At 40.8% G+C, this 14,729-nt stretch overlaps 1 protein-coding gene across 5 annotated transcripts in view; it reads left to right on the top strand.

Annotated features, from left to right (window-relative positions):
• Nucleotides 1–14,729, top strand: part of SPIN1 (spindlin 1) — a 46,884-nt gene that overhangs the window by 21,131 nt on the left and 11,024 nt on the right. For all 5 annotated transcript variants that reach the window (XM_027742583.2, XM_027742578.2, XM_027742581.1 and 2 more), the window contains exons 2-3: nucleotides 5,799–6,022; nucleotides 13,497–13,545. In XM_027742583.2, the coding sequence (XP_027598384.1) occupies nucleotides 5,971–6,022; nucleotides 13,497–13,545 (101 nt within the window). In that variant the 5' untranslated portion in view covers nucleotides 5,799–5,970. The remainder of the gene's footprint in view (nucleotides 1–5,798; nucleotides 6,023–13,496; nucleotides 13,546–14,729) is intronic.

The raw sequence follows: 14,729 nt of genomic DNA, 5'->3' as shown, positions 1-14,729 counted from the left end.
ATTCTTTCTGTAAGCAGTCCTCTGACTATTTATGAAGTCTGCCAAAAAACAAATGTGGCTCACTTGTTAGCACTTTTAAACTTCTGATTATCCTATCCTTAATTGTTTATCCTTATCATATGATCTTAATTTTGCCCTAGAAGAGAAATCTCTTTATGAGAAGACTTTCTGTGCATGGATCCCACAGATTTGTGAACTTCAAGAGTATGGTTTCCTTACCATAGCTGCACATTAAGGCTTCCTACACAGTGATTTCTTGAAGTACTTGGACAGATACTGGCAAGTTAATAATGAAGTTTTTTACAGGATATGCTGAGACTCTCGCCTGCATGCAGTGAACTGATACTTCCAGATCTCTGATGGATCAGGCTTCAATTTCTGCTTTTGTTTGCTTAGATTTGTTGGACTATTTGTGATAAGGCCTTTTTTTTTCTTTTCTGCCCTGCAAAAAGAGCAAAAACTAGACTTGGTACAAAAAAGAGCAAAAACTATACTGGGCTTTTATAACCTTGAAGGTAGAAAGCAGTTCTCTTATGATATGTTCATACATACTTACTGTTTTGAGTCGTGTGTTCACGTATGCTGAAATTGTTATCCAGATGAAAAGTTCTGCAAAGAAAGCAAGGAATTTCTAAGGAATTCCCAAATAGCAGACGAAAACACTGGTACTGGGCAAACATATAAAGATCGTATGAAGATTGGTGGGAAGGAATAGAGAGGGGGAAGAAATAGTATGAAACTCATCACTACAGTGCTGCTAATGTGGTCAACAGTTATGGCCAATAATCTGTAGCAGTTTTAATCTAGATTGGGGGAAAAAAAATAAGCTGAATTATACATGAGACCTTTCTGTGCTTTCACAGTACAGATGTCCAGAGAGCTGTTTCTCAGATTGCCATTAGACTCTGCCAGGCTAGCAGCTGACCTGCTGTTTGAGTCATCTCCGGGCAGTTTTTGTCTGGGGCAGTTTACTGTTCGCTCTGCTTGCACTTGTGGCCCGCTGAGTAAAGTCTTTGGTCCGTGTAAGTACAGTGCATGTCATGGGGTATCCTGTGGAACTGTGTTTATGGTAAGCCACTTGTGAAGACTGTCACTTCTTGAGGCCAGAATTCCACATCTGTGTTGGATGTGGAATTTGTACCGTATCCTGAAGGCTAGCATAGAATATCAAGCCAGTCAGATGAGAATCATGTGACCTGAACTTGTAGTTGCCCAGAAAGTCTGAAATAATCCTTTGATTGCAGTAGGATTTAGATGCCCTTTAGAAAGTGACAACTTGGTGTATTTTGAAAGAGTAGGCATTGGATTCTAGATGCCTAAACATTCCAAGAAAGCTCTTTGGAGAGCCTTTGCCTCCTAAAGCTGAGCTTCCATAATCAGTTTTGGTGATGTGGCACCAGTTAGATCTATGGACTCTTATCTTGGGCTGGAATACATTTGGGAAGTCTCACATTTTACAGTTACTTTTTCACCTATGAATTTTATTAATGTTAAGTATGTAGCGCACATATATGTGAATAAGACAAATGCCCTATATACTTCTTTGCATGGTGCTTAGAATTTTGAAATTGATCTCTCTCCCAATCATCCAGGGCTTTTCAAAGAGCATCTGCTCCTGCCACCAAATTATGTCCCAGTGTGATACAGCGTGTTCTTCCTGTAATGTAGAGCAGTTGTCCTGCGTGGTAATGTTGAATGTAATTACTCTGTGTTTTGAGGGTTTTGTTTGGTGTTTCTCTGTAGAAAGTGAATGGTCCTATTTCCTTAGTTTTTTTGTTTTTCGTGCTACTGATGGATGAGTGCTCTAATGCAGACAAGAAGACGCTTATTTTCTGTGCTTTGAATCTCCCACAATAATGGGGGATATTAAACAATGCATATGTATTTATGTAACCAAAAGGGTAATGTAGGCGAGGCTGAAAAATGTTTACACGCTTGGAAGAAGTAACATCTTTTGAACATTTGTACTGTAACAACTTTATTTTTTTTTTAAATCAGAAATGGCTGCATTCTAACATGGGTGCTGAGAGTCCTGTGCTCTCCTGATCTCTTTACTGGTGTTTTTATTGCAATTTAAAAGTGTAGTGAGGGAGTTCTGAAAGTTAATCTCGCAAGGTAATACTCTGATCCTGGGAATGTGTTAATTAAGTCCCTGAAATTAAAGAAGATAAGCAAGTTTGTTTAAAATATTGTTTCATAATACTGACTCTAATGAAGTTTTTACTGCTGCCTTTACAAAGTGGCTCAATTATACAGTCAGAGTTTATTTCAAATTACAGCCACTGCAAATCTTAAATGTTAAATTGCATTAAGTGAGACAGGCTGCTTTAATGATATGGTATGAGGAAAACACAGTGGAAGTAAAGAACAAACTGTAGTGTGGTCTCTTAACAGCTGCATTTGCTAATTCAAAAGGAAAAAAATAAGCCTGAATAGGAGACAGTGGAAATTACACTTCCAGGATTTCTCTCTGGCTGTTCTTTCCATTTATTTTGTGTACTTGTGTGTGTGTAAGAACTTTAAAATTCAGTATTTGTGAGTTACCATTTACATGTGATCTTGTAAAACTGTACTAATGCTTGAAGTTAATGAAGATTAACTAAAAAAATAATTAATTAATCCACCTTTCACCTGGATCAGTGTTTCTAACTCTATCATAGAGCAATGGTAAGGACATATGTTAAAAGACAGTTTAAGTAAAACTTGCTCAAACTGTTGCCTGAGACAGAAGACTTCTAAAAGAGTAGTGTCCTTTGTAAAGCTACCTGTCTTAATTCTGAGCCTTTGGGATAATTCTTCAAAATAATTCCTGTCATAGTTGTTACTGTACTACGGTGCCTTCTGGCACCACCTGGTGGGCTCCAGCGTTTTTACTTGGCTATCTAAAACATTCCTCCTGTATGCAGCTCCCTGCTGAGAGCTTCCACTGCTCTGGCAGCAGGAACAGACCTGAGAAGATGTGAGCCTGCCACTTTAATCAGAGACTGTATAATCTGAATACAGGCGACAGGTGCTATTACCGTCCCTCTCCTTCCAGGTTTTTACCTGGAAAGCATTTCCTCAGCAAATTGTTTCCCTCTGTGTTCACGATGGTAGAATTTAGGTGTAGTGTTAGGAGTGAGGCACTTAAATTTGTGAGTTTGGCGTCAGTAGCGCTAATTATCACTGCTTTTGTACTACTAACATCCCTCGTCAGTGGATAATGCGGTCATGAAACTTTCATGAGAGCGCGGTAAACAGCATCGTACTGTGTGTTGCAGTGAAATGCATGCAGTCTTGTGGAAATACAGGCATGAATGATAACTAGAAGTTTAGCTAGGGAATTATTTTAGGTGGTTACACTCTTTTCATGGAGTTAAAAGCCCATGTAAACATTTTAATGTTTCCAAACAACTAAGTTTGTAGAGGTTCACAGTGAAAACTGCAGCCTGTGCATGTTGGATTTTCCTTCATTTCCCTTTATGCTGCAAAAATTATTTTTTTATGTGGCTACATTTTTTCTCTCTTAATATCCTGTCTTCCTGCCTAGTCTGATAGTATGATTGTACTATTTTCATTAAAACTCGTATGGTTGACAATTTGCAGGGCTAACACTTGATAGTCTCTGAAATACTCCACAGTAATTAGAGCACTATCAGACAAAGTAGTCATCTAATTTCCACATGGTTTTTTTTTGAAAGTATGCTGTGATGTAGAAAAGTTTGTAAAAAATGAGCTAACACACCTGGGCTGGTGAGTAGCAGCTCACAAGTCAAAACAATTTGTCTTTTAAGTGAAAGCTGCAGCTGCCCCCATGGTGACCTGTGCTGTTGGGTGTTGAGGAAATGGGTATCTGTCCTTAAACGACATAAATTTTGTTTTCAGAAAATCAGGTTTTATGCCTTCTTAATAATATCTTCAGAACAGTCAATGTGCAATTGCAATGTAAATTTAATTCAGAATGCTAGTGTTAAGCTTAAGTTTCATATTCAGTAGGGTTTTGAATTAGTTAGTAGCTTAGTTTCTAGAAAATCAGCTTGAATGGCTGAATTACATTTTGACTTCAGTGGCCTTATGTTCATCCATAGGTTCAGAGAGCAAAGTGAAGCACTTAGTATTAGGTGCTAGCATATGAATTGTGACTTTTAAAGGATTAGGAATAAATTTTCCGGTTTAGAGGTATGATGTCAAACTTGTGGCATAGTAATGATTGGGGACATTCCATTAAAAAAAACAACTGATAGAAGACCTTATCCTTTGAGGTGTTACAGTTATCTTTCTAAACATAGCTATTTAATCAGTACAGTCAAAATACTTTATATTTTTGCCATGAATTGGAAATAATGTGAGGGGGAATTATATAATACAGGTGTTAAAAATATTTACAGCTTCCTTGAATAATAGAGTAAAAGGGTATGTTATTTCCTGAATCTGAAGAATTTTCGTGTTTTGTGTATTTGTGGACGTGGTGATGATTTGGTTTATGTTTGGGGGGGGTGCTTTTTGGTTTTGTGGGGTGTTTTTAGAGCAGAATATATAATATATAATACATAATATATAATATATAATACAAGATTGCAGTTGTTTCTCAGCTACCAGCTCTTCTGGAGGAAGAAAGTGGATCTCTTATGTTTGTTTACCTGTGAGACTGAATATGGTAGTGTATCATGGCAGTGCTCTGAATTCAGGGTTTGGCTTTTCATAATCTGTGATGTTTCTGTACTGAAATGTTTTAATACATAGGAAAATATTTTTGAGTTTAGTAGCAAAAACCAATCCCTATGCTGTTTCCAGGAAAGTAGTTAAGCAGGCTAATTGCTTCCTATTACATCTTCAAGTGCTTCTAAGAAGTTGGGTATTATTGCCCTGCTATCCTTTAGCATCGTTGTGTACGCACCGGTAGATTTCAGGAAGAGATGAAATCTGGAAAGAGTAGCAAGTTCCTGTAAATAATTTTTTAATTTCACCGGTTCTTATGAATTGCTGCTGTGAATATCCTTAGTTAGCTCTTTCTAAAAACTGCAGTTTGCTGAGTGTTTGTCTCCCTGTTGCTGTTTCTTCCTAGAGGTATTTCTCTATTGTTCCTAGAAGTTAACGGGTGCGATTCTTGAAGGAATTGTCAAGTGTTAGATGTAAATGCATTTTTCTGCTTAACAGCTTTACCATACCTCAAGGCATGTCCCTGCTGTGTTCCCTTATGCAGTAAGGCACAAGCTTAAGGTACACTTTTTCACTCAATTGGATCACTAGTTAGGGGAATTCTGTTTTTAACCCTTGTATGAAAATTGACAACAGCTTCCAAAACTGAAATAGAAGATGGAAGACCTGTACTGATTCACAGATAAGAAAGAACATGATTGCAACAGTGATATCTCTTAAGGAAATGATCTGATCTCACTTGCCTTAGTTGTGGGCAACACTGAAGTAGTGAATTATTCTGCATAAATTTCCAGAAACGTTACTCTTAAATAAGTTAAAATGTAATTATTCGAAAATATTTTCTTTTTTCGGGTGGCGGCAAATTTCTGGAAATAAATCCTGGAAGGGGCTTTTAAAAAGTTGTCCTCACCTCCCTCATCTAGAGGAATGTGGTGACTAAATAAACACTCCAGAAATTTGATGAGTTTAGTTGTAGAGAGTTGCCAAAAACTTCATCAGATCTATGAACAATCAACTTACTTGACAAACTGGTGGCTTGAGCAGTCATTGCAGGGGAACATCCTGTTGTGTTAAAACAAGCATTAAAGTGAGACTTGGTTAAAAGAATATTTTTTTTTCAAATTAAGCTTCTAAAATACTTCACCTGTTTTGTTTTTCAGAATACTGTAATTGAAAGTGCATCCTTCTACATTTGAAGAAGTATAAGTTTGTGATTGAATGGTGGATTAATAAGTAGTCTAATTCTAAGAGTGAGAAGATATCCTGGGAGTTGGGAAGAACTGGATTTTCACCCTAGTCCAGCAGCTTTGCTGCTCACTTAAACACAGATGAATGAAGACCCCATTTGGAAAATCACCAGGTCAGCGGTCCAGAGCTGATGCAGGTGAGGTATTTTTTCTGGGTAGTTTTTATTGGTTTTAACGGATAACAGTGATCTTACTTTATTGACCTTTAAAATATGTTAATGATTTTATGCAGATGTTATTATTCTTGTTTTTCAAGAACAATGACTTTGGTTCTAGAAGCTGATAAATTGAAAAGGCATACAAAAATTTAATTTAGCAGTACAGACACGACCTTCATTTTGTGTTGCATCAAAAGCTACGATCAGTGACCTGTAGGGTCGTGTCAGTCCCCTGTAGGGAAACATGATGCAGCATATTTGTTGTCACCAACCATTGTAAAGTGAAGCTGTTATAAAATTGTCAAGAAACCAACCAACTGCCATATCTAATTGAGAAAGGTCATTTAACTTCTAAAATACCCAAGCCATAGTCCGTTCTGGTGCTCTCAAATACTCATCCATTGGGAATTGGAGCAACTGATACTGGAAGATTTCTCTCTAACCCTTTGGGAACTTTCAAACCTATATTTTGCCTGTGACTGACTTACAGTTTGCTGTCACTCATTTGAAACATTTACTGATTCCAGAGGTAACTACAGTAGCTTCAAAGGAGAGACCCAAGACAAAGTCTTGGACACTTGTTTTCTGTGAGTTTTCATTCCTTCAACTGCTGAGTCCTTTTGACACTGTCAGAATGCCTGTGGGAGTAGAGTTGTATCTCTAAGAGAACAGAAGGGAGAACAGGCTTGGGACCTGGTCCTTAAGCTCATCTTGTTGACTTCTGAGCATTAATGCGGCACTGTGCCCAACTTCAGAGAACTGGCATTAGGTTTTTCAGGAAAATGTTAGAAGAATTTTCTCTGGCCACTCCAGTGTGACATGTAATGAACAACAAAAACTACAACACATGAAACTTGTGTAGAGGGTGATTATATGGCTGGATTTCTTTTTTCCTAAAAACCAAAACATTAAGCTAGGATGTTTTACTTAAATTTAAGAAAAAAAAATTACTTCCTATTTGGTTCTTTTTGCTCTTTAAACTAAATAAATTAAAAAAAAAAAATGACGTACGTATTTTAGGAGTCACTTTTTCAATTGTTTGTTCATTATAGTTTGTCCCGTAACTGGCACCATGCCAAGTTGCCGTTGAAATTGACAAACAGATTTCTTGGGATGTCATTTCTGCTTTTTAATATGCCTCTGCAGAAGTTAAAATTTGTCTTTTTTTTACTCTTAAATGGGAAGTCCTTAACTTACATTGATTTGATTAGCATAGTATCACTGTCATTTAAATACAGCCCATAAATCATACACATTTGGTCCGTCTCTGCTCCTGGCATAGTTGTGGCCTAGGCTTGGGAATTTGTGACTTTTGGTCACTGGCTGTTATGTTCTCAAGGAAGACAGCTGCTGACCTCCTTGCTGTTTGGGTTAGGGTTGATCATATTCTGTCTGCTGAGGCCAGGTAGCTTGTACTGGTACTCTGGAGCTCTGCCTGGGGATGGGCAAGGGCTGACCAAGAGGGTCGGGGTTAAAGGGAGGGAGGGACAGGTGACACATCAGTGGGTGCCTGCTGCAGGCCTCCCATCCAGGAGGATGGAGCAGATGAGAAGCTCTGCAGACAGATCGAGGCTGCCTCATGTGCACAAGCCCTGGCCCTCGTGGGGTACTTCAGTCACCCCAGTGTCTGTTGGAGGGACATCACAGCATGGCATAAGCAGTCCAGAAGATTCTTGGAATGCGCTGATGACCATTTGATCCTCCAACTGATAGAGGAGCCAATGAGGACAGGTGCTGTGCAGGACCTGGTTCTCACCAACAAGGAGGAGCTGATGGGGAATGTGAAGCTCATGGGCAGCTTGGGCTTCAGTGATCGTGAAAGGGTGCTTTCAGCAAGGAAGGTGCACAGGAAGCTCACTGCTCTGGGTTCAGGATATCAGACTTGGGTCTCTTCAGGAATCTGCTTGGTAGAGTCATCATGGGCTAAAACCCTGGAGGGAGGAGGGGCACAAGAAAGGTGGTTAATTTTCAGGGACCAGCTCTTCCCAAGCTCAGGAGCAATGCATCCTGACAGGGATGAAGTCAGGCAAAAACACCAGGAGGCCTGTGTGGATGAACAAGGAGACCAGGGAAAATGTGGGCTCTCTCTGGAGGGAAACAAGAGACCTGGATGCCTGTGATAGAGGTATTCAGTGACTTTATCTCAAGTCTTTACCAGCAAGTGCTCCAACCACGTCTTCCAAGTCACAGAAGGCAAAGGCAGGGACTGGAAGAATGAAGAACCGCCCACTGTAGGAGAAGAGCACATTCAAGACCATCTAAGAAACCTGAAGGCGCACAAGTCCATGGGACCCGGTGGAACTAGCAGAGAAAGTGACACTGTCCATCAGATTTGAGAAGTCATGGCAGTCCAGTGAGGTTCCTGCTGATTGGGAAAAGGGGAAACATAATCCCCATTTTTACAAAGGGAAAAAGGGAAGATGCAGGGAATTACAGGCCAGTCAGTCTCACCTCTGTGCCTGGCAAGATCGTGGACTTAGATATTCCTGAAAACTATGCTAAGGCATGTGGTAAATAAGGATATGCTTGGTGACAGCCAACATGGCTTCATGAAAGGCAAACTCTGCCTGATGTAAAAATATTAAAATATTTCCTTGAAATAATGGATGGTCACACTCAGAGTTGCAGTCAGCTGGCTCAGTTTCCAGGTGGAGACCAGTGATGGGTGGCATTCCTCAGTGATCCCATTATGACCAGTGCTGTTTAACATCTTAGTGACAGGGACAGTGGGATGGGGTGCTAGCACTCTCAACAAGTTTGACAACAAGACCAAGGTGTGTGGTGCAGTCGACACGCTGGAAGGAAGGAAGGAATGCCATCCAGAGGGACCTTGACAAAAGCCTTGACAAGTGGGCCTGCGCAAACCTCGTGATATTCAACAAGGCCAAGTGCAAAGTCCTGTACCTGGGTCAGGGCAGTCCTGCGCTCAAATACGGGCTGGACAGCGAATGGAACACTTAAGGGTATTGGTGAATGAGAAGCTCGACATGACCTGGCAATGTACACTTGCTACCCAGAAGGCCAAACATATTTTGGGATGCATGAAAAACAGCATGACCAGCAGGGTGAGGGGAGTGGTATTGCCTCTCCAGTCCATTCCAGTGAGACTCCACATGGAGTACTGCATCCAGCTCTCGGGCCCCCAACGTAAGAATGATGTGGATCTTTGGAACAAGTCCAAAGGAGGGCCACAAAGATGATCCCAGGGCTGGGGCACCCCCTACAAGGGCAGGCTGCAGGAGCTGTGGTTGTTCAGCCTGGAGAAGAGAAGGCTTTGGGTTGACCCAATTGTGCCCTTCCAGTGCCTGAAGGGGGCCTAAAAGAGAGCTGGAGAGGGACTATTTACAAGAGCACGTAGTGACAGGACAAGGGGGAATGGATTTAAACTGAAGGAGGATGGGTTTAGATTAAGTATTAGGAAGAAATTCTTTACTGTACAGTGATGAGGCACTGGAACAAGTTGCCCAGAGAAGTTGTGGATGCCCCATCCCTGGAAGTATTGAAGGTCAGGCTGGATAGGGCTTTGAGCATCCTGGTCTAGTGTCCCTGTTCATGGAAGGGGGGGAGTGAGGTGATCTTTAAAAGGTACTTTTGACCACATTGTTTTGTGTGGTGTTTAGAGAGGTAGAGATTTGATATATTCACTGGATGGCTGCATGTAAACAGTTACAGTCAGCAGCCCAATATCTAACTGGAAACCAGTAATGAGTAGTGTCCATCAAGGGTCTGTCCTGGGCCCAGTACTATTTAGTATCTTCATGAATGACGTAGACAGTGGGATTGAGTGCACCTGTCGCTATTGGAACAGACACGACACTGAAAGTTCACTAGAAAGATTTTATTGAAGAGAATAGGAATAGGAATGACTTTGCACTTTTACAGCTCCTTTTATACATTTCTTAGGCATATGTGTTCTCTATTTATAGGTTAATTTCAAACACAGCAACATAATCTTACAGCTGATAGGTTAACTCTTTCAGTCTTACTTTCCCACTCTTTCTCAGCACATCTGTTCCTTTATCTTGTATGTTTATGTCTTACTCAGTCCGTTTATCTACAACAAGTTCTTGTTTCTCACAGGCAGCTTTCCTCCTGGTACTTTTCCATTTTTCCAGGGTACATCAATATGTTGTCAGGGTTAATGCCTTCATTCTCAAGCACGCCCTCATTCCATGTAAGGCCCTCAGTCCAGCCGAGGTTCCCCACATGCACCCTCAGCAAGTTTGCAGATTACAACAGGGGAGGTGCAGTTGATTCCCCAGAGGGAAATGTTTTGGGCCTCAAAATCCACGCAGACCACATGACAATTAAATGTTTAATTCTTAATGGAGTTTATATTCACCTTCTGTTACAAAAAATATGTTTCTCTGCTCTTATATTGTAAAATAATAGAATAGTTTGAGATTGAATGGACATTTTGAAGGTAACCTAGCCTAACTCTCCTGCAGTTAGCAGGGTCATCTTCAGCCAGATCGGGTTACTCAGAGGCCCATCCGACCTGGACTTGAACACTTGAACACATCCAGCTCCTCTGGATAACCTGTTCCAGTGTTTTACCACACTCATTGTAAAAAAACTTCTTTCTTGTATCTAATCTAAGTCGACCCTTTTGCAGTTTAAAACTGTCACAACAGGTCCTGCTGGAAAGTCTATCCCCGTTTTTCTTTTAGTCCCCCTTCATGTACTCAAGGCTGTAATAAAGTTTCCTTTAATAAAACCTTCTCTTCTTCAGGCTGAACAATCCTGGCTCTCTCAACCTCTCCTTTCATGAGAGGTGCTCCAGCCCTCCATTTGTCTTTGTGGCCCTCCTCTGGACTCATTCCAACAAGTCTGTGCCTGTTCTGTGCTGAACACCCCAGAACTGGATGCAGTGTTCCAGGTGGGGTCTAACCAAGAGCAGAGCAGAGGGGCAGAATCCCCTCCTTGCCCCACTGGCCACGCTGCTTTGGATGCAGCCCAGGACACAGCTGGCTTTCTGGACTGTGAGTGCACATTGCTGGGTCATGTCCAGCCTCTCACCCTCCAGCATCCCCGAGTCCTTCTCGGCAGGGCTTTTCTCAATCCCTTTTTCCCCCAGCCTACATTGATACCAGGGTTATCCCTATGCAGATATGGCACCTTGCACTTGCCTTTGTTGAACCTCATGAGGTTCCCATGGGCCCACTGCTCAAGGTTGTCCAGGTCCCTCTGGATGGCATCTCGTCCTTCAAGTGTGTCAGCCACACCGCTCAGCTTGATGTCATCTGCATATAAGTGACTGAAGCATAAATCTTTTGTCTTTTGTCAGATGCATCAAAGTTTGAGTCTTCCCTGCGTACTACAAAGAAGACTCAAACTGATCCATTTACTTTGTTTTTTCTTGACTATTAATTTGTTTGTGGTTTTATGTTCAGGGTAATTTCGTTGTAGAGACCATTGTAATTGCTGTCTAAAATAAGAAATTTCATGCAGTGTCCTGTGTAGTTCTAGCAGTGTTCATGCAGGCATCTTCCTCCTCCCTTCTCGAAGGTTATGTACAGCTCCAAATGTGGATGTCACTGAGCTTTGGCCCAACAAGTAGCTCATAGATTTTTTGCAGATTTCTAGTAATAGTAGAAAAACTAATGTTAAAGGAATTCTTCTGGACCGAGAAAGATTCTGCAGGCAGATAATTCTGCTTTTGGTCTTCTTATTAGAATATGCTAAACATAAGGATTCTGTGCTGTTCCATCCCCTTATCTGGAGCTGCTGTAGAGGACAGAAGCTCTTCTTCCAATTTTTCCAACTTTCTAGCCAAGCAATTCAGTGGTATAACCTGAGATGTTTTTAAAAGGAGTTTACACATCTCCTCGAGACTTTACTGAATTCAGACAGTGCAGAATAGGAGGTTGAATTGTAGCAAATAGGCATTTGGTCGGTACGAGGGTGAGTTTCACATTGCATCTTCAAATATTTGCTCTTGATATTTATATTAAACATCAAAATGCCACAGCTTCATGTATTAAACTGGAAGCTATCTTAAGGTAGCCTGACTTGAGATGATGAGTAGTGCTTAGTTGTTTTTGTTGGCTTTGGTTTAGTGCTCGCTACATCAATGAAAAAGTTGAATCTATCAAAAATATGAGGTTCCCAAGGGAAGAAGTGAGCAAACAAGGCAAATTCCCCTTCCCAGAGGTCTGCATAGCTTCTGCTGTGTATTTATTGCAGATGCTGTGGTAAAATCTTCTTTCCGTGTCGGTCTAGTGTTCCTGTTCTTCACTTTGGAAGAGAAATGCTTTTTACCTCCCTGCTTATGCACAGGTGTCAAGAGTCCTTGAGCAGAGGACAGAAAGCAAGTTCTTGTGCTGAACCATTCTATTATTTTGTGGTGTTTTTAATAACTTGAGCTAGTTTAGCCAATATCTTACTTTTCTCTCATTAGCCAGTAATGTAAAACATAACATGCCTGTGCTCGCATTCTGGTGTTGCAGTGTCTCTGTTTCATGAGAACAGTTCTCTTTTTCTAACAGTTTCTTTAAATAAAACATCACCATATTTTTATCAAAACGTGTTTTATTATATTGTGTATTAGTAGAACGCAGCCACCTCATATACAGAAGAGGGGGAAAGTTTTTTTCTAGAGGCCGTAGTAAAGTCCAAAATTTTGTGGGTTTCTAATCAAACTTTCTGCGATACTTTCTTTGTTTTCCAACTAAGTTCTTACAAACACGCAGTTTAATTATTTGGTCTTGTAACAGTCAAAAGTTGCAAGTAGAATCCTTACTGCAGTAATTGGCAGCTGTAGTGGGTTTCTGTGGCTGGATTTTGGTAGTGGGGGGCTAGAGGAGTGGCTTCTTTTATAAGCTGCCAGAAACTTCCCCTGTCCCATGGAGCCAACGCCAGCCAGCTCCAGGACAGACTTCCTGCCTCTGGCCAAGGCCGAGCCAGTCAGGAGCAACAGTAACACCTCTGGGATAACATGTTTGACACAGAAGATCGTGGCACAGAAAGAATTCCAACCAGAGAAGGGTGGAGTGAGAACATGGGAACAACAATGTAGGCACCAAGGTCAATGCAGAAGGAGGGGCAGGAGGTGCTCCAGGAGCCAGAGCTGAGGTTCCACTGCGCCGTGGTGCAGAGCAGGGTGGGGCAGCTCAGGTTCCCCTGCTGTGCCCCTGCAGCCCATGGAGGAGCCCATGCTGGAGCAGGTGGATGCAGGAACCTTTAGTTGTATTTTCTCTCCCCTGTCCAGCTCAGGAGAGGAGGGATAGTGCAGCTTTGGTGGGCACCTGCCATCCAGCCAGGGTCAACCCACCACAGCTTCATGAACATGTTGCCCATGTTTGTCTTTGCAGAGCCTTCTCCCATGGTAGCAGGTCACTGAGCAATCATAACATGAAGTGTTCGTATTCTTTACATTTTGACATGCAAAACAAAGACTTTTATGTAAGTTTTAAAATTATTTTTCAGTAATTCCAGCATCTTTTATGTGTAGGTCATGCAGGAGTGTCTGCCAGCATGATGAAGAAGAGGACTTCCCACAAGTAAGTTGTTAATATTTTTGCTAAAGTATAGCTCTCAGTAACTGCAAGTATGTTGTAGAAATATATCTGTATTGTTCCACTCACTTTGTTCTTGAAAATCATGTGGAATAATATTCAGTCTATTTATGTGTGTAGAGTCAGACTTTTAATTCTTTCAGGAGGGTGGTAGGAAAGAAAGCCCCACAGATAAAGACTTAAAACATTGTTTTGACTGTTAATGTGGTATTTGTCTTTAATACAATTTTGCAATTCTTTCTGGAATCCATAGAGAAGGATATGCAAGCCCCAAATCATCCATGTGTACTGTAGGATGTCTTTTCTCTGGCACAGAGTTCATGCATTGTCACCAGGTCAATAGAAACTGCAAATCATGCTTATTGATAACCCAGTCTCAATGTAATCTTAGACAAATCTAATCAAGTATGCACTATAACTGTAGTTTTGGAAAAGCTTTTTCTTTTTTTTTTTAAATAAAGAATATACTGAAATACTTCTGTAAGGAGGCTGCTATCTGTGTGGGAAGGAAGGATACCTGCTTGTGCTACACTTTCATGGCATGTATTTTTCCATCTACAACATTTTTAAATAGTAGCAGCTGAACATTGGTGAGTAGCTGTGTGAAAATAGAGGTAATCTTCTGGGTATAATTGGTCTTAGATGTCATATCTGGCTGTATATCTGGTGGAAGAAATCTAAGCTGGGTAAGTGTGAAACTTACTAAAATGTTACTAGCTGCATTTTAAGTATAAAGTCATATAGTGGTATATCAATCAAAAGCAATTTGTTCAGCAGGTGTATTTTCTATGATTAACATAGTTAATCACTGCTAAACAGTGTTAACTGTTTCCCAGAAACACCACCTGATGTAAAACTACTCTAATCCCTTCCACCAGCTCATCATTATCCATTCTTGTCTATCTTCATAGAAGGCAAAGAGAAACATTTATTTGTCTAGGGACAGGTAGAGTTGGTTAAAATTTAATTTCTCTTGTTCTCTTTCAACCGCTCAGAGAAAGGAGTGTATGATGGGAAGACTATCAGAGGTGGGTTGCCTTTCGTACTTGAGGGTGGCTAGATTTGTCTTTACTGTTGTGTTAATATACACTTATTTAAATAAATAGGCTGTAAATTTCGTAGCATAAAGGCTTTTGTGGGACATGAGAAGTTTTGATCCTAAGTGTTAT

Source organism: Pipra filicauda, unplaced genomic scaffold, assembly GCF_003945595.2.
Source record: "Pipra filicauda isolate LSUMZ 115617 unplaced genomic scaffold, ASM394559v2 scaffold107_size2268652_pilon, whole genome shotgun sequence".
In the NCBI taxonomy this organism is placed as follows: Eukaryota; Metazoa; Chordata; class Aves; order Passeriformes; family Pipridae; genus Pipra; species Pipra filicauda.
Note: the sequence above shows the minus strand (reverse complement) of the source record. Positions and strands in the feature narration are given on the sequence as shown.